This window comes from Cryptosporidium ryanae, assembly GCF_009792415.1.
Source record: "Cryptosporidium ryanae isolate 45019 chromosome Unknown contig_27, whole genome shotgun sequence".
NCBI lineage: Eukaryota > Apicomplexa > Conoidasida > Eucoccidiorida > Cryptosporidiidae > Cryptosporidium > Cryptosporidium ryanae.
Window position 1 is genome coordinate 23580 of NW_027125546.1, and position 25857 is coordinate 49436.

The following is a 25857-nucleotide window of genomic DNA, read 5'->3' on the forward strand; positions in this document are numbered from 1 at the left end:
AAAAATTTGGTGCGAAAAGATTGTTTTTTTGGTGACGGATATACGAAGAATAGAAGGATTTGGATGAATAGCAAATAGCTTCAAGGCACTTTACATTATTTTATTATTCTCCCCACCATTTAAGCATTGAAGAGGGAACTAAATATATCTGAATCGAATTAATGTTGTTTAATATCTTGTTACTGCCATCTGCTGTTTCAATGGTTATGCTATGGAAAGCAGGAAAAGTAAGATCTATAGACATACTGAGTAGGGAGAATACTTATTGCAACGAGCACAACTTGTTGGATTTAATTTGCGTCCCTGTAAGTTTAGTGTTTTAATTAAAATTAGTGAGTACAAAAATTATAAATATGAGTGTATGAATTTAAAAGTATTCTCCTGAGAGAAACACTCTTACTGTCACTTTCCCCTTCCATTAATTGACTAACTTTTAATTATTTTAACGTCTTTAAATAGAAATATAATATAAATGGTCTTGTTTATAAATTAATTGAGATAAGTGAAAATGAGTTGGATTTTGAGAATCCAGAGCCACTTCATATATATAACAAGTTAGGAATATTTCAGAGTCCACTTTATTCATGCAATCATCCAGAATCTAAATTAATAGAGCTCGATTCTCTTCATAAATCACTCATGTGTACAAATATAGTTGAATTGCAAAAAGTATTGCAATGCGAAGCTGGATATACCTTGAAAGAAGTTCTGGTAGAAAATCCAAGTAATTTATTGGGGTACAAAGAGTCTGAAATTAGACTGAGAACAGAAAAGGAAAAAAAATACGCAATTAAAAGCGATAAACTTTGCGTAAAAACCATTTCAGTCCCAGTAGAATTATCTTGTACGGTAAGTTAATCAAAGAAACTAGGGAGAAGTGCTTGCCTATATGATTAATCTAAATAAATAAAATTCTGATTGTTAAACTTAATAACAAACTAAACAAATTTTATTTGTTTAATGATTCAACAGGAGGGGGTTATGAAAAATGGATTTTGCGTTGTTGAGAGAACAACAAATGCAATTTATGAATGCCCAGTTGGCCTAAGCGTTACACCAAAAAAGTGGTGCGGATACATAAAAAGCGAGTTAAACGAGGATCTAATAGATAATGTAATAAAAAGAACAGATCCAGGATGCAAGGTCAAAAAACTACATCCCTGGTTCAAGTCTACAGCAATAGTTGAGTGCTATGATAATAAAAAGTATACTGTTGGAATAACTGAAGATGACTGGGTTAATGTAATTCCAGCAACTGTAAACTGTCCAAAAGACTATGAGATTGTGTATCCGAAATACTCTAATAAAGAAGAAATAGATAGCATTTTTGTATTTCCACCAATATGTGTTTCGAGGAAATACTTTCCAAGAAAGTTGTTGTGTCCGGGAATACTTTTAAGAAACAACTTAATAGTTAAAGACAGATACATAGTTGAAAAGGAGATAAACCCAACACCATTTAAACAGTATATAAATGTAAGCAATTATAGTTGTGAAATTCAAGACAGAAAAAAGCCATCTATAGTGTGTCCTTTTTACACAAATAACAATATAGTTAAAAATAGAAACCCGTATTATACTTTAGTAAACACAAATTTTCAAAACGAAGAATTTTTTTGGGATAAAATACAAAGATACCAAAGTGGTATTGATGAATTAGTAGCTAATATGGAAGGTTTAGAATACGCTAGCGATACTGAATATAAGCAAGATAAAAACAAAAATAAAACATTTTATAATAATAAGAACTATAAGGATTACTATCATATCTATTACAATGATGTGAATGATTACGACTTAGAAAAATATTTAATGTCTAAATATGATTACAATTTGGAGTCCTCCTATTATCCATTTAGACTAAACTATACAAGCATAGAAAATGCAGGTAACAGTGATTCAATTAAAGAAAAAAACGTTAAAAACTACACAGAGGCGTATAATAATGCAGAAATGAACGAACAATATATTATAAAAGCTAAAAAAACAAATAAAATCAACTTAAATAGACACATTAACCACTATATATCATTTTTAACTAAGTATAACAAAAATTCTGAGGAATTCTTCAACAATTATCAGTGGAATTTATTTGATCGTTTTTTCAAAGTTTATGTTTCGAATCAAAATAAATTTGTTTCTAGCATTCCAATTCATCCAATTTCTCACGAAGCAATTACTGTGGATAGTCAATATGTCATAAACATTAATTTAGACCCGACATACAGGGAATTTTTGAGTTTTGTGTTGAGCGAAATGAATTCTCAAAAAACAAAAGGGAATGATAATAGTAATGAAGAATACATAAAGTCTGCAGAAAATAACATATATTTAAATAATACAGAATTAGACATAAATATTTTGAATTTGAAAAATAAAAGTACAATACTAGAAAAATACAGCAATGGGGTTGAGAGTAGTAATAAACAGAACGATAATGAGCTTATTTCAGATTCTAATTTGAATGAATTTGATGAGATGCAAGGAAGAGACAACCACAAGGAAAACTTAACATCTGCTTATATTAATACTTTAAACTCAATAGGAACCGTTTACACTGATTGGGAAAAATCTGCTAGAATATATTATATGAGTTTAGATTTAATGAAAAAAAACCAAATACTTTACTCAAGTATAAATAATTACTGTCATAAAAAAAAATTCCCGTATTTGTATGATTACTATAGCGGACCACCAATAATGCAAAACGACTTTGGTCATGTTAGAAGACCAGCTATATCTGATTACAAATATAGATATGGGAGTCCAAGTGAACAGTACTATGACTACACAGGTATATACGAAAACAATAACCTAAAATACTACATACACAAACATTTAAACCATACCAAGCCATTTAGGCATTCACCAGGAAGCAGTCAATACTACAATTGCATTTCTATAAACGAAACAAGTCCAATAATTACTTGCCAGAGAAATTACATTCTTCTTCCTCGCTGTATAATTTTAGATTATATACACTCAAAAATAAGTGAATACTTTATTCTCAGAGAACAAGAGAATGATATATCCGAAATTACTGTTCAAAACTTAACCAAATCATAATCAATATAATCTAAACTTGGCGCACACTTTTGTGTATGCATTTGTGGGGTTACATGCATTTTATTTCTTCAGTATATTTTACTGCCTTTAAATGTGATTTCGTTCTGGATATAAATTATTTTATAAGAAAGAGAATAACAACAACTCTTACCTGTTATTCTGTAACTACTCCGTTTTTACTTATTTAAAAACGCCTTGTTTCAGTTATAATAAGAAAAGAACCGAACTTTTGATTGATCGTTTACTTTGATCAAATAAAAGAACAATAATTCAAATCCTGATGTTTACGCAAATTCAACTCTTATCTCCTATCATGCTTTGTTAATATCATAAATAATTAGTTTTGTGTTACTTTTGGTTTTGATTAAACACTGAATTTGTTAAAACAACTTCATAACACATGATGGCGCCACAATGATATTTATCAAATAGAAATTATATATTTAGCAATATAGTGGCAAATATAATAAATAAAATTAATATTTAGAATGTGAGGTAAAAATAAATATTTATTGAGTAAATCAAGTCAGAGAATATATTAGTATAATTTTCTTTAATTTAAAGTAACACTTAACTAAATAAAAACACAAATTCCGAGAGGACAAATACCAATTTTTATTTATTCACTATTACTTTATCATTGTTTTTTTGGTAAAATTTGTATACGAACTTAAAGAACCACATCTTTTATTGTTAATATAACTTAATGAAAGGAAATTGACATGGAATAAGTAAGATAATCTTGAATATCAAGTAAATATAGTAATATTGACAAGAGAATTGATGCCGATAAACTCTTATTTCTTTTTGTACTAATCATTCTTTTGTTTAATTCCGACTCACCTCCACCTTGTTAATACAGTTTACTATTAATCTAGATATTTATCTTTTAATTAAATATATGGTAATTGAAAAAAGAAGAGTTTAACTAAAGGAAGTCAAAAATATAAAATAGTAGTTTAAAACATATTTTCTTGGATCGTCTATTTAAACAACCTGTACTAATTTAAAACTATAATAGTAATAAGTTAGAGGCTATATTTGGCCATATTGAGAACCTAAGCAGTTGACAAAAATATTTACATAAGTTTTTGAAATAATAACTAAGAATAATGAAAGAGTCATTTTCAAAAAGTCGATCTCAGATTCTCTCTATAAATCCTTTATTTCCAGTAAGACCATTACTGTCAGTATCTTCATTAGAGTTTGAAGAAATATGGAAAGAAGTAAAGTGGGATACAAAAAAAGTTAATTTAGTTTTGGACCTATACTCAAAATTTTGCAGAGAAGAATATTTTTGTGAAAATGATAATTTGAATAATAGTAATAACAATATTCAGTTAATGTCAAGTCAAAGATTAGTTAGTTTGTTAAAATCGATAGCAATAATCGGAACTGAGGGCAAAAATATAAAAGATATAGATTTTTTTTCTAGAAATGACTTGTGTTCAATAATGACAGGAATTCCATTTATTGATAAAAAAAATTTTATGAGGCTAATTTGTTTACTGGAGAGGTCAACTCCGCATACAACAACTTCTCCAGCTGGAATTTGTAGACTAAAGCTTGTGTTTGCTTACTACGACTGGGGCTGGAAAGGCTATTTGGATGGTTCAGATTGGAAAAGACTCAGAAGCGATATTCTCACGTCTACTTATTATGGAAAGTTATTTAACAAAGAATACAATAAAAGCACTGTTATATCATCAAGTTCATTGGGTAACAGAAGTAACAGTCCAGTTCCTGAAACACTTGAAGAAGGTATAGAACAACTAAATAGTGAAATGTCAATGAGGTCAATGAGGAATAATAACATCAAAATAATTAAGGATAATGAAGAATTTAATGAAATACCATCTATGTTACCAAATCAACAAATAATTGTAGACTTTCCACTTTTTGTTAAGTTTGTTGAATATAGAGTTATTAAAGGAACGTCACAAATACTTAGAATAGAATTGCCTGTAAAGGACCAAGAGGAATCCATTAGTTATAGCATAAAATACAATTGCGGTAGCATTTTCTTAGATAATAATAAGGAATCTGATATCAGGTTGTCTAAGTCAAGGCATCTTGGAGATGATAAATTCGTCTCGGGCAAGTCGAGTAATATCAATACAAGTGGAAAGTCATTGAAAAGTCCCTCTAATAACGGAACAACTCTGAGCGAGGTGGGAGTACCCAACAAAGGCAGACACGACATAAATTCACAAATCAAAGAACTTGATGAAGAGATAAATAGTTTAAAGGCTTCTCTTGGAAATATTTATTTAGACGAAAACAATATTGACAAGTCACCTAAAGATGCAAATGAGAGTACTACAAACCGAAATAATGAACTCATTAACTCAATATTCTCTCAACCTATTGAAAATTTTGACGGAATATTTTTAGAAAAAAACGAAACACAAAAAGTTGACGTAAAAAATGATACTGATAATAATAATCGAGATGATATTCCCCTTTCATCAATCGTCATTCCGACATCCTCAACTCCAATTAGAAAGTCGAGATCTTTCAGGACAAATTTACTCCTCTCTGGTGGAATTAACGAACAAAATACTGGTTCTGTTGTTGACTCTGACGTTAATCAAAATTCAAAAGACAGAATAACACCAAATTCTGCCAATAAAAGTGTAGAATTCGGGAGCCCGCCTGTTTTAATATAATATAAATAGCCTAGGACTTTCTTAAAATTGTAGAGTTGTAATAATAAATGAATATACATGTAAAGTGTGTAAATTTGAATTAGGAAGTAAAATGAAAGTCTTATTTGTTTTTCGAATGTTATTGTTATTCTTTTTTAACTCTTCTTAAAAGTGTGGCACCGTTGAGAGCAGCTACCCCACAGTCATGCTTGACAAAAAGTGAATTGGAGGACCGCCGCACGAATGAAAATATGTTTTGAATAGTGATCTTAGCATAATCTCAGTGGGTAAGCTGGCGATTTAATTTTGTTTGCAATTAATTTGATTCGTTTCAATTTAACTCCTTGTCTTTGTTTGATGATAAGAATATGCCTACTCAATAGAGCCGCATGACTTCAATAAAGAAATATATACTATTTGAATAATAAAGGTTCACATTTATATTTTCTTTAACAAAATTACAGGAATACAGTTATAATTAAAAAACTAACGCGAAAAAATGAATAATTTGTTAGGTAATAGCGAACAAGAAGTGAAAATCAAGACAATTCCAATAAAGTACCTTGGTGGTAAATATAGCGAAAATTTAATACTTATTGAATTTCAGGGAAAATTGAACATATCTAAAATAGATACAGAAACAGGTGAATTGGTTCCATCTGAATCTCCAGAGGACTATGATAATGTTTCAATTGGAAAATTGTCAAATTACCACGAAATAGGTGGCAATTTCAAAAATTTAAATGACGAGGAATTTATAGAAAAATTAGTTGAACACTCAAAGCACAATCCAATTGAATTTGAAATAGGATACTATACATTATCAGGAAAGGTAAGTTGACAAAGCTAATTGTACCGTTAAATTAATGAGGATGTTATTAAAATTCCCTCGAACTGAATTAATAATTTAAAAATAATTAATTTGATCGAATGTAAAACAGCTAGTAAAGTTGGAAAAGCCGCTTGCAATTATACAGAAATCTGTAGATGAATTAAGAGACACACTGAATGTGTATAAAATAGTAAATTATAAGTTGGTTTTCGAGGAGAGACCCCATTTTTCAGTTTAAGCTTACATTTGCTTTACAAAACTAAAGTATCTTTAACAAGTATGTCACAAATTACAATTTGGGCAAGTAACAATTGAATTAAATATGTTAGATTCATAACAGTAACTTGCACATAAACTGCAAATATGAGATTCACACATATTGCATGTAACTAACCCACATTCTGGGTTGTTGCATGTGCATTTGCTGCAATAGCTGCACTTTGACGTCTTTTTAGTAACTTCGTTATTATTTTTTTTGATGATTTTAGTGTTACACAATGCACAATACTCCTTTGTTATTTTTTCTAGGTTCTTTTGTCCCTGAACCAAACACCAAATTGTGTGTTTCATCTTGTTTTCCTTATCAATAGTTCTTTCAGACTTTTTAATATTAACATTATTTTCATTTTCGCACTCTGTTATTAAACAACGTCCTCTTTTCATTGTTTTCAAACGAACTACTTATAACTTAAGTAATGATGAGAACAATGATAATAAATCTTGAGGCCACAAACTACTTTACAAATACTACATGATCAATTTTTCACTGTTTTCTGTTGCTTATCCCATTTAAAACCCAATATTCAATACTAGGTACAGCCTTTTATGACCCCTATTTATTCAATATTTGATTATTTTTTCAAATATACACATATAATATTCATATGAAACTTCCCTTATTTTTGCTAAATTATATAAAGCCAATAAATTTCGAGGGGAAAATGTGGGGAAGACCGGTATACAAAAATTGCAGGCACCAATTTGCATGCAAAATATTGGCACAGCAAAATAATGGTCAATATATAAATTTATGATTAGAGGATACTCTAATAAATCTATATTGTAAATTTAAGTAAATATTTATATGTATACATCCAAAAATAATGAGTTGATTTATCAATATTGACATAAATATAGAATAGAAATAATTGATTGGATGAAAAGTCAGGCTAAATATATATATTATTATATGAAAGAAAAAGGTTAAGTTAAAGCATAAAGATGAGTTTTTTAGACTTTGAGGTCACAGGAATGACCTGTATTTCGTGCAGTAATACAATTAGGAGTGTATTGTTAAAAACATACGAATATATAGACGAGGTTGAGGTTAATATAATAATGAATAATGTAAGGGTAATATTAAATAGGAAGGCAACATATGAAGAGAAAAGAAATATATGTAATACAATAAAAAATGCAGGTTTTAATTGCACATTTAGATCCGAAGCAATTATCAGTGGTAGCATGTTTAGTTCAAGCATGGACAATAATATAATTGGCAGCATAGATAAGAAAAAATACAAACTGAATGAAAAGAGGCTAGATAACGAGATAATAATGGGATCACCAGATTACATAACTGAAGTTAGCACGGGAAACAACATGGTGAGCAACAATACAAAATTTTTAAAGTTACATAAACTAAATTCTGCCAATATAAGTAAAATAACTAAGGTCCTTGAAAATAGAAAAGGCATTATTTCTATAATAATATACATTAAATGGGACGAGGTTTGTATTTTATTTGATGGTAGTTATATTAAAATGCCAGAAATAAGTGATTTATTATCTCTTAAACTTGGAATAAATATGTTAGAGTATATGAAATTTTACACATTTTTTGATAATAATAAGTTGAATTGTATAAATGATTTGTCAATAAAAGTAAATTATGTGTTGAACTATGATAAAAACATTGGTAAATGGAATATATTTTTAAAAACACTGAATAGATTTGGAGTTGGAAAGCTAAAAGGCGAATTTGTAAATGATTTTACAAAAAGCGTTAATTTTTTTATGAACGATTTATTTGGTATATGTGATATCAATGTTGAAAGCAAAGAAAAGTACGGTAGAAAAACCAATGTAGAGTTAACCATTAATATAAGATACAATCCATACTTTATTTCAAGCAAAAATATGTACAGTTATCTAGTTGAACAGGTGATTAAAAACGAAAATATGATAAAAAATAAAAAATACGAATATAAATTGGTAAACTTTGAGCAAATAGTTGTGAATAACAACTTTAACGATAATGTAAACTACCAAAAACTGCAAAAGAGCAAGGATAAAGAGTCAAAATATTATGTTATACGTTTCACTATTTCACTTATTTTAACTGCTATTGTGTTATTGCTAACTTACTTTGGGAATAAGGAATTTTTGAATAATATAGCTAAAACGTTGTCCTTAAATAGTATAAGTTCTTTAAAGGATGAAGGAATAATACCAGGAATAAGTTGGAATTACCTTATAATATTTGTATTGGTTACAATTATAGTTTATTTTTGTGGCTACACATTTCATAAAAAAGGAATTATTGGTTTGATTAATTTAAGTCCAAACATGTATACACTAATATCACTGGGAATGAATACGTGTTACTGTTACTCTTTATTTATGATCTTGTATATTTCAATATTATCATTATACGATTCTGACAAAAATTCAATAATATATTCAGACATTTTTCCAAATTTTTTTGACACCGCTTGCATGCTAACTACAATAAGCTTGTTTGGAAGAATACTGGATATACAATCCAGTTTACTCATATTAAGAATAATAAATAGTAGTAAGAATGATTGTATTAACGGGGAAAATGATAAATATAAAATAAATAATAGTATAAAATTGGTTGATAATGTTGTATTTAAGTCGTTGAAAAAAATATATTATAGCTTTTCAAATGGGAATGAAGATATTAACAGTGAAGATAACAATTGTTTTTATCAAATATTACCTAATTTGCCGGACAAAAATGAAATAGAATCATACAATAAAATTCAGGAGAAGAATAAAAGTTTCGAACTAAGTGAGGATAGATTTTACTTCAAGTCAAATCAATCAGTTGAACTTAAAGAAGAGAGTTTTGCAACGGAAAAAAACGAAATAAACATAGATTTGGTTGATCTAGGCGATACTGTGATATTAAATAAGAATGACGTCGTGCCTTTTGATGGAATTTACATTTCAAACGAAATATGTATATTGGATGAGTCCATGATTACTGGAGAATCAAAAGTTATTGAAAAATTGTATGGAAATTATGTTTCCAGTGGTTCAAAAGTTTTGTCTGAAAGATTAGTATTGTACGTAACAGAAATAGGGTCTGAAAGTACATTGGGAAAAATAAAAAAGTTGAAGGCAAATGCAAAAGAAAATCAGATATCTTTACCTTCTAGCATAGATACATTTTCAAAATACTTCATTCCAATAATTCTTACTATATCAGTATTGTCTTTTATAATATGGTTTAGCTTGGCTTATTTTGACAAAGTAAACCCAGAAAGCATAATTAAAGGCGATAAAATTGATTTCTTAATTAATGATAATGCCAATAACATATTTAATAAATTTCCAGTATCGTCTAAAATATTGTTTGCATTACATTTTACACTCTCGGTACTGGCAATATCATGTCCATGTGCTGTTGGTTTAACTGTTCCAATAGCAATATTAATATCAACCTCGATAACCTCTAAAAAAAATATTCTTATTCAAAACAGCGATGTAATTAATGTAATGGGTTATATAGACTATGCTATATTTGATAAGACAGGAACACTTACAAATGGGAAACCCTCAGTTAAGTCAATAATAGTAAATCATGATATTCTGAGAAAGATTAATTTAGATAAAGAGGAAAACTCCGATTCATTGTTCAACCCTATCAAAATTAATGTTGAAACGTTCTATGTTTGTGATAAAAATGACAGCATTGACGAACTATTTAAATCATTTTTTAAGTTATGGTGGATTATAGGGTCTTGCGAATACTTTAATAATCATCCTACTGGGAATGTGTTGAGATCATTTTCAATAAAAGTATCTAACCAAGTTGAAAGCAATCCTTTATTTTCTCAACCTAATAATTGCAGGTACCATCCGGGTTTAGGTATATCATGCGTAATAAACAATATGAAAATATTATTGTTCAATCAATATGAAGGTGATACACAAAATGATTTCCAAAACTATGTATTGAAATCGCTGGATACAACAGGCTATTATAACTACATAAATGACTATAATAGTGACATGGATTGTAAAACCACATGTATTAACTTTAACAATAATATTAACACTAGCACAAAAACTTGCAACAAAGACATTAATTGTGGTAAAAACGATCTGTACTTGAATAATTGGTTTAAATATTGGAGAAAACAGGGTTCCAATGTAGTATTCGTTTTTCTTGACGATTATTCTTCAGATAATTGTGAAATTAAATTGCTCGGTGCAATTTCGCTTTCAGACGAACCAATGTTTGGAGTTGAGTCTACCATAAATTACATTAAAAAACACATAACAAAACAAATATGGCTATGCTCTGGTGATTCTTACTACACATCAAATTCCGTAGCCTCAATGGTAAGTTTTTATTTATTTGACTTGAAAAAGTACCATTTCAATGCGTGATTCACTTATTTGTTCTGAATACCAGGTTGGAATAGATTCTGATAAAATTATGAGTAATTCGTCCCCAAATGACAAACTATCTTTGGTTCGAGACTTGCAGATGAATAATGATTTAAACAAAACAGTAAAAATAGACTTTAATTACAATTTTAATATTACTGAAGACAATTACCTCAAAAAGTCTTCGGAAACAGGCACAACTTGTTCAAAAATAGGTGGATTTGAATTCAACAAGAATTTAAATACGAATTACATAATGAGGAAAAGAAAGAAAGTTATGATGATTGGAGATGGTCTAAATGATTCAGCTTCTCTAGAAGCCTCCGACGTTGGAATACTGCTAGGTAAAGGCGGAATATGTAATTTTACAAATGCAGACGTTATTATTCTATCTAATTACCAACACAATTTAAAATATTTATTTAAATTATCGAGGTGAGTTTCGTGATTAACATAAATTTTAAATGAAATATACTGTATTTTGAACTATTTTACCAAATAATCCAACAAAATTCTAGAGAAACACATAAAGTAATAATTAGAAACTTAATATGGGCATATATGTTTAACCTAATAACCGTTCCAATTGCAGCAGGAGTATTCTATCCAAATATTATTATATCGCCGGTAATAGCATCAATTTTAATGTTAATGAGTTCGATGATTATTGTATTTTCCAGTTTTATTTTATACAAATTCAGGTGATGTACTGGTATATGTTGAATTTATTCGTCATTAGAGTTACAGATTTAGGTGGAAATACGAAGTATATACAACATACAATAGATATATATATATATATATATATATAAATGTATCTAATCATATTTAATAAAAAAGAAATTTAACTGATTTAATAGAAAAGACAATTGAGTTTTCAAAAGAGGGAGGGTTTTGATTAAATAGTGTTATAAAGGCGACTTGCATATAAAATGACAAGATTATACGTGTTCGTTAGACTTTCCCATAAATTCATGAGTAAATTACTCAAAAATCTTTTCAGGCTTCTTTTTCATTACTGGTCTTGGAAGGTTGACACCGAGACAACGGGACATTTTTTGCACAAGGGCGTGATTTGGAATTGCTCTACCTGCTTCATAGTCATTCACAACACTCACCTTCTCATTAATCATTTGTGCAAGTTGTGCCTGAGTAATCTTTTTCGCTACTCTGGCTTGTTGTAGTGCCCTAGAAAATTCACCAGATACTCTTTCCACGCGATAGTCACCTGTATCTTCATCTAATTTAGCAATATTTTGAGGCATATTAAGTTTTGTAGATGTATTCTTTCCTCCGAAAAACCTTTTTTCTGTAATGATTTCTTCTCCTTTTCTCCTGGCTTGGTTAAGATCTTGTTCTTTAGTAACGCCCTTAGGTCTCACTCCCGGCTTTTTCCAAACAACCTGTTCCCAGTCTTGGCCACTCATTTCCTTTAAACTAACAAACTGCTCGGTGTATCTGATTAATTCTTTTTTCTCCTCTTCAAGTAGAAAGTAATATACGATAGAAGTAAACAAAAAACAGGTACGAAAAGCCCAAAGTTTTTGGACACACTACAAAATAATAAACTCACTGTATCAGGTATATGTATTTGTCAGTCCTGAATCTTTTTTTACATATTCCCATTTTTCCCCTAAAAGAATACCTTTTGCGTTACCCGCCAAGTTTACGGACAGTCTATTAGACGTGTTCAAAGCACATTATGGAAGAGGAAGCTGTGTGTAGTAAAGTGGCGGCAAACGACAGTTTAAAAAAGGATAATTATTTAATTAAATTAAAAGGCAGCATGTACGATTTGGTTCATAAAGCTGCAATTCAGAGACTTTTTAACTGAGCAGTAACATATTTTAGCTTTAAAACGGGAGTGTTTCAGGCAGGTTCTCTTTTTGAACTTTAATACGGGTGAGATTGCCAGTATATATCTAGTCCGCTAAAAATGTCAAACAATAAACAAACACTGAGACTAAACGAGGCACAGTTATCTGCAATAAAGGAAACATTTAACTTGGCGGACGATGACTCTGATGGGAAGATAAACTTTGACCAGGTAAGTTTTCTCAAAACTAGATGTGTTCCTTAAAGGGTCAAGCAGGTTCCAGTGAGCAGTTGGTCTGGTGTGTTAATATGTGAATTCAAAACTGAGTTGCAGTTTTTGAAGCACAATTTGCGCCTATCAACCTCCTTTTCCGCTTTTCTGTTAATAGTTCTTTGTATTAAAATAAACGAACATGATTATACATGCATGTGGACACATGCATGTATAATCATGTTCGTCGTTATGTGCATGTGAGGTGGACTTTAAAAAGATGAGGCAACATCTGACTGGACTGTGAACTTAGAATGCAAATACTAGTTATGTGCGTGAAATGAATTTACTTGTGTCGCTTTCAGGCATCTATATTGTTCAGAGTTCTGGGTCAAACAATAACTGATAGGGACTTGAAGACAGCACTCTTGGAGGGTTGGCCAGGGTTGGATTCGAATCTGGAGTCAGGAGGGAAGGTTGACTATAAAAAAATAGATACAAATAAACTCGAGCCTATTGAATTTGAGGCATTTATAAAGATATTCAGAGCAAAATACAAGATTCCGTACAGCGAAAACACCATTATAGAGGCTTTCCAAGTTTTTGACCCGGATAACACTGGAATGATGTCGTCAAGTTCATTTATAAAGTTAATGACGACTACTGGAGAACCAGTACCAAACAACGACGTAGAGGACCTGTTGTTGCTTGCAAATGTGGATCAGGAGGGAAAATTCGATTATACACAACTGGCAAGGAGACTTGTTGAGGGACCAAAGAACGTAAGGGTGCTCTAAGTCAGTGAAGCAAAGAGCAACAAATAAATAACCGATGATTTGCGTGAAACAGCGGTCTTAGCTTTCTAGTTGTCTCACATGTGCTAATCTCATCTTTCCCAGAGTTTGTTTCCAACAAGGCTCCAGACTAGTGCATGCAGGATACATCGAGGACTAGCAGTCAAGAGGAGCGATGCGTTTAAATTAGAACTGAAGCCGCGCAAGAAACAGTGATGAAACAAAGGCATTTCGTTACCGTTTCTGTGATGTTTGAAATATGTAACAGCAAAAGACAGGCAGTTTTCGTCCAAAACGACTCTTCATCCCAACTGCGATTTCCAAGAGTGGCGGCAGGAGAGGGGAGAAAGTAGAGTGAGAAAAACTAAAAATAAAATCCGAGTGTAAAACGGCATTAATTAATTTTTCTTTAAATAAAAACTAGAGACATATAGATATGTATATGCAATCGAAACACTTATATTAAGTAAATTTAATTATATTGTTAAAGGGGAGAAATTTATTATGAGGGTAAAATTAAGTAGACAGATACTGGATATTTGTCTCTATAGGTAATGCTAAGTATTGACAGTAAATGCATTATAAATAAATACCGAGTAGACAGTAAATAATAGTAAAATATCGGTTTGTAAAAATAAATAAAATCACTAGAATTCATTCTTAGGAATAAATTTGTTTGTATTGATAAATCGCTTTATTATTTAAAATTATTTGCTTTTGCACTTTTCAGTTCGTTGAGTATCAACAGAAGTAAAGATGGTTGAAACATTCGCGTTCAACGCTGACATTCAGCAGTTAATGAGTTTAATCATTAACACTTTTTACAGCAACAAGGAGATTTTTTTGAGAGAATTAATTTCCAATGCTTCTGATGCCTTGGACAAGATAAGATACGAGTCACTAACTGACCCAGATCAGCTAAAGTCCAACGAAGAAATGCACATTAGAATAATACCGGACAAAGTTAACAATACATTAACGATAGAAGATTCTGGAATTGGTATGACGAAGAATGAATTAATAAACAATTTGGGTACAATTGCACGTTCAGGAACAAAAGCATTTATGGAAGCAATACAAGCAGGAGGAGACTTAAGTATGATAGGTCAGTTTGGTGTAGGTTTTTACTCGGCATATTTGGTCGCAGACAAAGTGACTGTAATCACGAAACACAACGGTGACGACCAATATATATGGGAATCAGCGGCAGGCGGTTCATTTACCATTACAAATGATACTTCAGACAATAAGTTAAAGAGAGGTACTAGAATAGTGCTGCACTTGAAGGAGGACCAGTTGGACTATTTGGAAGAACGCACATTGAGAGACTTAGTCAAGAAGCACTCCGAATTTATTTCATTCCCTATTGAGCTTTCTGTTGAGAAGACTACAGAGAAAGAGATAACAGACTCTGATGTGGATGAGGAGGAAGAGAAGAAGGAGGGCGAGGAAGGCGAGGACGCCCCAAAGATTGAGGAGGTTAAGGAAAAGGAGCCAAAAAAGAAGAAAATAACAGAGGTAACACAATCATGGGATTTGTTGAACAAGAATAAGCCAATATGGATGAGGAAACCAGAAGACGTTACATTCGAGGAGTATTCTTCATTTTACAAGTCAATATCGAATGACTGGGAAGATCCACTGGCAGTTAAACACTTCTCAGTAGAGGGTCAGTTGGAATTCAAGGCGATATTGTTTGTCCCGAGAAGAGCACCATTTGACCTTTTCGAGACGAGAAAAAAGAGAAACAACATTAAGCTTTATGTAAGACGTGTATTTATTATGGACGATTGCGAGGAATTGATTCCAGAATTTTTGGGATTCATAAGAGGTGTGGTTGATAGTGAGGACTTGCCACTAAATATTTCAAGAGAGTCGTTGCAGCAAAACAAGATACTTAAGGTCATTAAGAAGAATATCGTTAAGAAGTGTTTGGAACTGATATCGGAAATTACAGAGAAGTCCGATGACTACAAGAAATTCTATGAACAGTTCAGCAAGAATCTGAAGCTGGGTATTCACGAGGACACAACTAACAGAAACAAAATAAGCGAATTGTTGAGGTACCAGACATCTAAGAGCGGAGAAGAGCTCATTAGTTTAAGGGAATACGTCGACAGAATGAAGGAGAATCAGAAGGAGATTTACTACATAACAGGCGAGTCTATTCAGTCAGTGAGCAACTCGCCATTTTTGGAGAAGCTAAAGAAACTCGACTACGAAGTAATATACATGGTTGACCCAATTGACGAGTATTGTGTACAGCAAATGAAAGAGTTTGACGGGAAGAAACTGAGATGTTGCACCAAGGAGGGTCTTACACTGGAGGAGACGGCGGAAGAGAAGGAGGCGTTTGAGTCCTTGCAGAAGGAATTTGAGCCATTGTGTCAATTGATCAAGGAAGTATTGCACGACAAGATAGACAAGGTTATTACTTCTCAACGTATCTCAGACTCGCCATGTGTTTTGGTTACCTCTGAATTCGGATGGTCCGCCAATATGGAACGCATCATGAAGGCCCAGGCACTCAGAGACACAAGTATGACATCTTATATGATGTCTAAGAAGACTATGGAAATCAATCCATACAATTCAATCATGGTTGAATTGAAGACGAAGATTGCTGCTGACAAATCTGACAAGACTGTTAAGGACTTGATATGGCTGTTGTATGATACATCTTTGCTCACATCTGGTTTCTCATTGGAAGATCCAACACAATTCTCATCTAGAATAAATAGAATGATTAAGTTAGGTCTCTCTATTGAAGAGGAAGATATTGTAGATGACTTGCCACCGCTCGAAGAGGTAAACGACTCTGAAGTGCAGGCCTCAAAGATGGAGGAGGTTGACTGAATTTGACAGCCTTGCTTGAAGTTCAGGGAATGTGATGCTGACGTCGACGATGAGAGGTGCTTTAAAGTAAGTATTCGAATTCAATGACTCATCTAAGCTTTAACAAGCAAGTTTTTGACTGAAACTTAAAACTTAGGCGGAGAAGATGAACGGAGGCTAATTGAAGGAGAAGAACATAGGTGGGTGGCAGGAGGAATGTTGAGGTCTGAAGGCCTTTTCATTGCTTGTGCTACAATATTGGTAAATTTGAGTCATCGTATTTAACATCTGGCAATGAACTGCTTGATCCGTCGAGACTCCTTATCTACCAATGTTCTTAAACTTCCTTCCCTACAGCAATCTGCCTTCTGCTTCGCCGACCTCCTTTGAGACTATAGTATTTCTTCGCTTAAACTCGCTGTCTAAGAATGCCACCTTTGTCGCTCTGCTTCATTTTCGTATTTTCTCTGTGTTGCGGTCATAACAGGCACAAGACGAGTATTTCGTGAGAATTACGGAGGAATGGTGACGGCGAATGTAGTTCCATTTGAGATTGAGTCTCGGTACTGTCATTCTGTTTTTCCCCGCTATCTGACTGGTCCTTCTATGGTGCACCTGCCTTACCTACTTACTAAGCGTTACTTGAGGCCTTGCAGAGTCACATCGGACTATATGGCGAGGGACTCGAACTGAGAAGTCTTTAGTAAGGTCTGCACTTGCGACTTTGATGTTGGTTTGCTTGAAGCAACGATATCTGCAGTTTATTCAAAATAGAAAAAAACAGACAAATGATCGGACGGACGAGGACCAGTTCTTTATGAAGAGTGACTTTACTTACACTGACTTCTCCAAATATAGCGTAGCGTTTTCGCCTCAAGAGGTGAGGAATATACTAGTGAGTCTAATTTTATCTGACCTGTTTCGTTTTTGGCTTCTTGTCCTCTACAAACACCGAAGGACGGGACCGCTGTATGACCTGTGTATCCTGTTGTCTTAGACTAGTTATTTGGGAGCTTTTCCGAATGCAGGCTGTATCCCTAAATTACTACCGAGAACGCGAAGACTAACGCAAGTCCAGATTAAGTCAAAACAGAGACAGCAAATACGCTAAGGCTACTTAAACTAAACTGGAATGTGAATGTCAAATCTTCCTGCTCTAGTAACGCTGTCATCAAGATCTGATATGTGTCTATTTGAAAAAGCAATAACAATTATATTCTGGTTCCTCTTTTCAATATTATCTAAACAAAGCAGCAAGGTTGTTAAAACAGTTCTCTCGTGGTGACTGCACTCTTCAACAACGCGTTTACTGCTGAAATCATTATTTAAAGATGGACGGCTATTTTTACCAGTAATCGATTCGAACCTGAATCTATGATAGTTGGCCTTGTGTTTAATACTTCGAACACTCATTAGCTCCTTTACAGATACTTTTTCTGGTTTTTTTCGATCTCCAAATTTAAAAACACTAGAGTAGTCGTGCTCATTTGCACCTGTTTTATTTTTATTACTATATGTAAGCATGTCAATCCCATCTAGAAAAAGGATTGTTGGCTCGTCTACGCTGAACAGCCTTCTTATGTTTGACTCAGACTGACCGAAATAAGGACTAATTAGAGTCAACATGTGCTTATATATAACTCTATAAGAAGAATTATTGTTTTTAATATACGAATAGATGTTGTTTTTCAGAAAATACAACCTGTTGTTGGAGCTTTCATCCCTGTACAAAAGCATTCTTGATACGTATATTTGGTTGATGAAGTCGCCTACACTTGTGCTATTTTTGTTTACAAACGAGTGAATTTTAATTTCACTGTCAATCTTTTGAACAATTTGATCAAAAATGCAACCCAAATTCGGATTCCCACCACAATCAGTCGGTTTGTCCGAGTTGTACCCCTCGCAAAGGTGTGTGCTCCTTTCTTCATTTAATAAGCAATCAATGCTTTTTAAACACCAAACACTTTTAAAAAAAGGGTATCTCGCAAGTATCCTCATTACATCGTAAATGACTTTACTGCCATTCCCACTCTTTATGGAAAATGTGTTCTTTATTATCCATTTAATTGAGTCTATAAGTGCCTTGTCTGGGCATTCACGCCTTTCTGAGTAGAAATGGAGGTAACTCAAGAGCCTCAAAAACATATTGTAGTTTTTAATGAGTGTTTTGCTGTATATTCCACCCACTTTGCTCAAATCAGTAATCAAGTTAACGTATAACAAATAGTTATCGTAGTGAGACTCGCTTTCCACACTTAAAGATTTGCTACCCGTATCAGTTTCTCTAACATAGTCACTGTAGTAACAGAGATTGTGTCTTTTATATTCCAAAATCAAGCGAGTGTAGTCCGAGATGCACTCTTTACTCAACAAGGAACAAAAGCCGGGAATGTTGTTGTAGTCGTACTCTATATATACAACTTTGCTCAAATATTCGTCATTAACGTTTCTCAATATCATGTTCCTCTTAAAAGTGCTTTTGAAGTTGTAAAAACAAACGTTCACAAGTATCCTGTAGTCAACTAGTATTTCATTTAGGTTGACAACAATATTTAACAAAGTTGAAACATTAAGAATAATTCTATCGTAAATGCACTCAAGTACCTTTGGAGACAAGTTGCTTTCCTGTATATAGTTTTTAAGTAAATAGGATGTGTCAATATATAAAGTGCATTTGCAGTACTTGTCGCAATCCGTTACTATTTTGGTTTTCTCAAAGTATTTCAAAATTTGAATTGTTTCCTTGAATGTGCTCGAGTAAAACAGCTCCTCCTTGTCGCTGTTTCTATTGGTCAGAACAAAGTTCTCCTCTATTCTGGGAATTAGAAACACGTTCTCTAGCGTAAAAAGACCACCATTTGAGTTATTTTGATCAAAAAAGTTCTTTTTTTTGTCAGAAAAATCGCTTTCTCTTGACTTTATATACAATATCCTAAAATGATAGTACCTCTCATTTATCATAAATGAAACATTCTTCATCTTAAACACCCTTTCATAGTTAAGGGCGAAAGTTGAGGAGTTGCTGTTTCTGAGTCCCAAAACAAGCAATATGTATAAATAAAACTGTCTTTTAAGCGACTCTATTAGCAACTTCCTGTAGTTTAACATGTATACGCTTGTATTCTCGCAGTATTTGCTCAGAAAATAAGGTCCTGAGAAACAAACATCAACGCGTTTGTTCGCACATCCGCTTGAATGATCTACATCGAAGAAATAATCGGAGGACAAGACTCTGATGTGAAGGTATTTTTTGCACTTGAATAAGTTAAAGCCTTTATGAAGGAGAATTAAGCACCCTTTGTCCGCAAACGAACCGAATTTTTCGTCAAAGGCTTCACTCATTCTAACCTTTATTAGAAAACTTTCTCCTGAATAACCCAAGTTGGTGTCATTGTCGAAGTAAATTTCGCATATGAATATGCGAGCTGAATCAATGCTACTGCTCTTCACTAGGCTCCCATTTAGCTCAAAATTTGAGTGAGTTATTCGCAGCAGACAAATGTCATCGGCCAACTGACCTTCATCAACGCCAAAGCAAATCCTTTCGTCGTCCTTCATCAAAAGGCCTTGTCCATTTACTGAGTGATATGTAAATAAAGGAAAAACCGGGTGCGAATGTTTCGTCCACTTAAACCTGCTCCCTCGCTCCTTCACATTGTGCTTTTAGAAGTCACAACAGCAATTGCTGTGACAAGCCGAAATTCTTGCACTGAACCCAATAAACCCGTTTTCTTATTTCTCCCTGGTATTTATCAAGGCAATTATTTTCTGAGGCCGCGCCAAACATTAATTGCTCCACTAGTCTTTTTAACTTGAATATTCGTGACAGAAACAACGGATTCTGACATGTTTTAACTGCAGACGATCACCTTTGTGAAACATTCTTGTGTCAACCAGTCTGTTACAGAGCTCAGAGTGGGGTTGACTTCACTCCCAAATGGCATATGCACACGCATGTTGCCACTAACCTCATACATACATCGCGTTATATTGGACCGTTTATCCACTGTTTGATTCCTGTTCGCTCTAAAAGCAGAAGTTTGACTCTGGACGGTCTTTTGCAACTATTGTCCTTGCACGTCGTCCCGTGAAACTCAGATATCAATAACGGTGATCCACAGGCATGCGAGCCTTAATTTGTAGTCTGAAACACCGTGATTTACCCCCTTCGCAACCACACTCAAGACAATTATTCTGTCATCCCATTCTACTTTGCACATAATTTGGTCGCGAAAACAGGTAGGCTCCTGTTGCCATACAAATATGTGGGGAATTCACTCGGCTAGGGGAGACTCGAGCTCCGCAAGCAGATTAGGGGTGCGAGACAAAGAATGGACAAACAGAACAGTTAAATAGATAGCTAGTACTTGGGAGTGTTTGTTTCCGCTGGATGCTAAGCACAAAACGGAAGAGACTAGGCAAAAAAAAAAAGGAGATATATTATAATAATCCTGATGTTCTCCTTTTAATAGTCAAGTCTCCTCAGTTGTTCATATATCTAAGGTTTTGTATTATTTTTCCTTTAGAAAGAGAAACAGTAATTTCACTAGAGTGCCTTGTTTTTCTGCTTCAAATTGGCAGCTCTGTTCTTGCGAGCCTCGAGTTGATCCTTCAAAGCCTTCTCTTTGATATGCTCAGCCTTAGCAATATGTATGGCTTCTATCAATACTCTTTTGTTTTTAAACTGATTACCTTTGGATTTTAAGTAAAACTGCTTGTACATAGTTTTGTCTATCTTATTCATTTCCCTGTATTTTCGCAATAAACGTCTAAGCACTCTTTGGCGACGCATCCACAAAACCTTTTCTGGTCTTCTGGCATCCTTGGTACCTCTTCTTTTACCTAAACCCATTGAACGACCCTTCCTTTTTGCCTCGTGTACACGACTGATTCTCGCTCTTGAGTGCGTAGCAACTGCCTTTTTCAATATCAATCCGTCCTTGTACAACTTTCTGATGCTTTGACGAGAGTTAGCCGTCAATATTGTATCCATCTCTGTCGGGTCCAACCAAACTCTGTTTGCTCCGCATTTCAGAACCTCCTTCGCCAAGCGCTTTTGCAATATCAAGGGCTAAAGGTAAAAGTTTAAGTCAATGTCTATTCTCTTTAGCTTTCGCAGCAAACAGATCAGGAGAATGTACAAAAGCAATATCACTGGAGGAGAAAAAGGTCAAAGTTGCACATTTGATATACAAAAAGTCCGCATACACTTTTTGCAAAGGTGAACTATGCAATGATCACGTAGGCTTTAGTCGCTTGATACTCTTCTCCTCAGCTCTCACTGCTTCCTCAACATACATGTTCTCCCTACACCACCTACTGGCTATAGTGAGTTTAAAACTTACCATCTTTGTCTAAATCCACTATTACTACTAACTGTTCAAGTCGACTATTCTTGACGATTATTAATTCCTAATAAAATAGTACCTGTCGCAATATAGGTCTATGAAACACAGTTTGTGTACTGCTCCAGACTTATATCACTGTATAGAATAAGAAGAGAAGCAATTGGGACCTTATGTTGTAATATTATTCCTCCTCTCTTCGGATAATATTGTTTTATCGAGTCAAAGTTATTCCGCTAATTTCTTCCCCTAAATTTTATCCATAAATTTATATTTGTGCTATTCACTTTGCCCTTTTATTTGTCTCGACGATACCGCTATTTTACCGGTATATAATTTTTAAAAAAATTTGTTGTCTCAAACAGGCGCCATGTCATATATAATATTTTTATGCAAGTACTTGTGTACGTACGTATAGGTTAGGTGGTATCAAGACAAATAAGGAGTGTATGAAGCATACCAGGTTGGTTTGTGTACAAACTTTTTTAACGAACGTGACAAAAGATAGCGTGATCAGGTGGTACTTGGTTGTTGAAGCACTAATGCAAACAACTGTATTTCTTTGTCTTTGATTTAAACAGTATTGCTTGACAAAATAGCGAGATTATATATTTAGGTTCAACTTAAAAACGTTATAGTGCTGTTTGCAGTGCGAGACAAGGAACTATCCTGTGGTGGAACCGTTACGGCAACACAGATAAGCGATATTTAATTGTAGGATTCTTACTTAAAACCTCATTTAGTGTCGTATTAAATTCACGGAGTAGTAAATGGCACTCTCAATATTGATTTTCCCTGTACTAATTTGGCACTGCGCACATGATTCCCTTTATTTTTAGTTGTCTACTGATTTATGTATAATGAACAAAATCACACTTCTTATCTGCGTATATATTTAATGTCTTTCCGCCATATGTTGAGATTAAAAATAAGCAAGGCAGCATACATTTTTAACAGCAATAACTTTCGCCTTTTTTGAAATTAACACAAAGATTCTTGCTTGCTGTGCAAGTTATATAAACAAAAACAGTTGTTTTTCATGTCTTAGCAAGTCAACCTAGTTAATAACATTACAGGAGTCTCTTATATAGCAAAGAGTTGAAATAAGGCATTATTCAGGGATTAATTCTGAAATAGGGAAAAATACAATATATTTCATATTATTTTAACTTAGAATAAAATGAACAAAGGAAAAGAATTTCATAAAGAGATTGATTTAAACTGCAAATCCGGGATATCTTCTGTAATATTGACTGATAATTATGTCTTTGCCGGACTTATTGGTGAGGAATCCAATGTGAATGTATATAATTACAAAGAAACGAACGAAAACATTAAAGATTATGAATACTACACTCCTGACTATATTCTTGAGAATAATCATGGTGGAATTTCAAAGCTTGTAATTTCGCCTTGCAAAAACTTGCTTCTTGGTGTAACATGTTATGGATGGATATACATTTGGGATATAAGTGTCCTGTCTCATTTGGGAGACAAAGATAACAAAATGAATGATTATAGTAAAGTTGAATCAATTAAACCGAAGTTATCATTCGTAAATAATCATCCTGGTGATTCAATTTGTGTCGATTTTATTAATTCAAATATAATTGTTACTGCCGGCATCAATCCTGGGTATAGCATATCATTTATATCAGTTAAAACAGGTAAAAAGATTGCAAGCTATTTGTCCAGGAAGAACGAAATTAGTGGACTGGCATGGCCTTTTTACTTCAAAACAAATGAAAAAGACCCCAAAGATATTAAAAATGTAGGTGATCCAAATGCTTCTGTAAACGACAATGCCACAGATAGCAATAATAACTTGGAATTGGCCATTTATTTTTTCACTAATATTGCGATAGAAAGATCAAGCACTAGTGGTGGATGTTGGATAGCTCTTGGATCTACAAATGGTTTTATTACTGTTATATACTTGTCGTGCGTAATTATAAATAAAATGGAAAAATATATCGAGGAGAGGGATTCAGCAAACAAAGATAGCAATAAAAATAACGATTCAGAAGATGAATTGCATCTTAAAAGTTCTGATATCCTTTGGAAATGTCAACAAATAAGTGAACTGTCGACTGATATACATTCTTTATCATGGAGACCGAGAAATAACTCTTTTAGCAATAATAACACAACAGCTTCTAATTCAAATAGTATATGTCTTGTATGTGGCACATGTGACTCCTTACTACGTTACTGCTTTATTGAGACTGAGGATAGAGAAATTATTATCAAGAAAATAAATCTGGTTAAAATTACAGATGGTATGTCTAATTCTAGTGAAATTAACTCAATTTCTTTTCCTCAAAATCCATGTAGTAATTCTTCCCCAATGATAGCTGTTGCCTTCAACAAGTTATCCTCCTCGAAAAGGCATCCTATTTTTGTGTCTTCTGACAGTAACAACAAAAAAATACAATCTTTTTCTTCATTCAATGTTTATGTCCAAGATACAATCCATGTAACAAATGACTCGAATAATAACAATGGTGTCACAACACAAACCTACTTTTACTGCATTGGAATTCATCAAGACATTGTTACTTGTGTGTATATAAGTCCGTGTTGCAACTATATTGCATCCTCGTCCCTAGACGGGCATTTGCATATTTATACAAGATAATTTAAATACTTTTGACATACAAATTTAATCGCTGAAGTTGTATTATTGTTTCTTTACTGATAGTAATAAACCCACTTATTTATCGCTATAGTCATTTAAATAGCATATATATATTTCAGTTCATTTACATTACACCTTTTCTAATATTTTTTATTGATGTGCCTATTATTTCGCCTCCAAGTATAATCTCGTCCATTAATTTTATCAGTTTTTTGTTTTTATATATTACATCCACATCTGTAGGTTCACGGGAGTTGCTTCCAAATGACTCATTTATTAACTGTAAAGTTGCCAATATCATCAATATATTCTCGCTAAAATCCACTCCCGCAATGAAAAACATCCTTGGATATTTCTTAAATATTACCCTGTTTTCGTCCAGTGTAAAATATGACAAATCATCCTTCTCTAAATAAGAAAGTCTTTCTTTGATGGCCTCTTGAACTTTTTTGCGTTTATCCACGGTATATGAGTTGTACCATCTTGAAAATATTGTTTTCCCATTCAAATTCTGAATTATAAAAAAATGAATCATTTTAGTTTCTGCCAAATAATACACATATGTCGTGTTTAAAGAGAAAATATATATGTTTATCTCTGCGTATGCGTTTACTACTCTTGTTTTCCTTTTTTCCAGAGTTGGTACCAGATAAACTCGCTTTGATGTCTAAACAAATTTTTTTCGCCTTATACAATCAATTAACTTAAGGAACAAAACGCAACATAAATAGACTTTATGTCTACCTCAGTACTATTACGACGATTCAATTACGCTTCGACATTATTTATTCTATTTGTTTCTTGGGAAATTATAAATAATATACCGTCACTAAATGTGCATATTAAATGCTTATTATTGCTTCCCCACACATGCCGCCACACGTAGCATAAATGTGTTTGCATATGTATATATATACTCTTTAAGTATATAATTAATATAGACATAAATTAAATTTTACAATCATTATCAATTTTTTCGTATTTTGTTAATTAAAGCAACAGTATAGTCGTCGAAAAACAGTATTA

The 25857-nt window shown here is 32.9% G+C and overlaps 13 protein-coding genes across 13 annotated transcripts; 8 read left to right on the forward strand and 5 right to left on the reverse strand.

Annotated features, from left to right (window-relative positions):
• Positions 1-960: 960 nt before the first annotated feature.
• Positions 961-3066, forward strand: FG386_001679 (uncharacterized protein; the record flags this gene model as incomplete). The annotated part of the gene is made up of 1 exon (XM_067341072.1): positions 961-3066. One exon carries the CDS (start codon positions 961-963, stop codon positions 3064-3066), a length of 2106 nt encoding a protein of 701 aa, XP_067196880.1.
• Positions 3067-4178: 1112 nt separating this feature from the next.
• Positions 4179-5735, forward strand: FG386_001680 (uncharacterized protein; the record flags this gene model as incomplete). The annotated part of the gene is made up of 1 exon (XM_067341073.1): positions 4179-5735. One exon carries the CDS (start codon positions 4179-4181, stop codon positions 5733-5735), a length of 1557 nt encoding a protein of 518 aa, XP_067196881.1.
• Positions 5736-6213: 478 nt separating this feature from the next.
• Positions 6214-6555, forward strand: FG386_001681 (uncharacterized protein; the record flags this gene model as incomplete). Its single annotated transcript, XM_067341074.1, has 1 exon — positions 6214-6555. One exon carries the CDS (start codon positions 6214-6216, stop codon positions 6553-6555), a length of 342 nt encoding a protein of 113 aa, XP_067196882.1.
• A 273-nt stretch (positions 6556-6828) lies between these two features.
• Positions 6829-7209, reverse strand: FG386_001682 (uncharacterized protein; the record flags this gene model as incomplete). The annotated part of the gene is made up of 1 exon (XM_067341075.1): positions 6829-7209. The coding sequence occupies one exon, from the start codon at positions 7207-7209 to the stop codon at positions 6829-6831; it is 381 nt and encodes a 126-aa protein (XP_067196883.1).
• A 558-nt stretch (positions 7210-7767) lies between these two features.
• FG386_001683 (uncharacterized protein) lies at positions 7768-11190 on the forward strand (the record flags this gene model as incomplete). Its single annotated transcript, XM_067341076.1, has 1 exon — positions 7768-11190. The coding sequence occupies one exon, from the start codon at positions 7768-7770 to the stop codon at positions 11188-11190; it is 3423 nt and encodes a 1140-aa protein (XP_067196884.1).
• Positions 11191-11239: 49 nt separating this feature from the next.
• Positions 11240-11629, forward strand: FG386_001684 (P-type ATPase 2; the record flags this gene model as incomplete). Its single annotated transcript, XM_067341077.1, has 1 exon — positions 11240-11629. The coding sequence occupies one exon, from the start codon at positions 11240-11242 to the stop codon at positions 11627-11629; it is 390 nt and encodes a 129-aa protein (XP_067196885.1).
• Positions 11630-12173: 544 nt separating this feature from the next.
• On the reverse strand, positions 12174-12617 carry FG386_001685 (multiprotein bridging factor type 1 like transcriptional co-activator; the record flags this gene model as incomplete). Its single annotated transcript, XM_067341078.1, has 1 exon — positions 12174-12617. One exon carries the CDS (start codon positions 12615-12617, stop codon positions 12174-12176), a length of 444 nt encoding a protein of 147 aa, XP_067196886.1.
• Positions 12618-13126: 509 nt separating this feature from the next.
• FG386_001687 (uncharacterized protein) lies at positions 13127-14013 on the forward strand (the record flags this gene model as incomplete). The annotated part of the gene is made up of 2 exons (XM_067341080.1): positions 13127-13237; positions 13582-14013. The coding sequence occupies 2 exons, from the start codon at positions 13127-13129 to the stop codon at positions 14011-14013; spliced, it is 543 nt and encodes a 180-aa protein (XP_067196888.1).
• A 753-nt stretch (positions 14014-14766) lies between these two features.
• On the forward strand, positions 14767-16866 carry FG386_001688 (heat shock protein 83; the record flags this gene model as incomplete). The annotated part of the gene is made up of 1 exon (XM_067341081.1): positions 14767-16866. The coding sequence occupies one exon, from the start codon at positions 14767-14769 to the stop codon at positions 16864-16866; it is 2100 nt and encodes a 699-aa protein (XP_067196889.1).
• A 1101-nt stretch (positions 16867-17967) lies between these two features.
• FG386_001689 (uncharacterized protein) lies at positions 17968-20406 on the reverse strand (the record flags this gene model as incomplete). Its single annotated transcript, XM_067341082.1, has 1 exon — positions 17968-20406. The coding sequence occupies one exon, from the start codon at positions 20404-20406 to the stop codon at positions 17968-17970; it is 2439 nt and encodes an 812-aa protein (XP_067196890.1).
• A 988-nt stretch (positions 20407-21394) lies between these two features.
• On the reverse strand, positions 21395-21841 carry FG386_001690 (60S ribosomal protein L19; the record flags this gene model as incomplete). The annotated part of the gene is made up of 1 exon (XM_067341083.1): positions 21395-21841. One exon carries the CDS (start codon positions 21839-21841, stop codon positions 21395-21397), a length of 447 nt encoding a protein of 148 aa, XP_067196891.1.
• A 1532-nt stretch (positions 21842-23373) lies between these two features.
• FG386_001691 (uncharacterized protein) lies at positions 23374-24831 on the forward strand (the record flags this gene model as incomplete). Its single annotated transcript, XM_067341084.1, has 1 exon — positions 23374-24831. One exon carries the CDS (start codon positions 23374-23376, stop codon positions 24829-24831), a length of 1458 nt encoding a protein of 485 aa, XP_067196892.1.
• A 124-nt stretch (positions 24832-24955) lies between these two features.
• On the reverse strand, positions 24956-25366 carry FG386_001692 (uncharacterized protein; the record flags this gene model as incomplete). The annotated part of the gene is made up of 1 exon (XM_067341085.1): positions 24956-25366. The coding sequence occupies one exon, from the start codon at positions 25364-25366 to the stop codon at positions 24956-24958; it is 411 nt and encodes a 136-aa protein (XP_067196893.1).
• Positions 25367-25857: the final 491 nt, after the last annotated feature.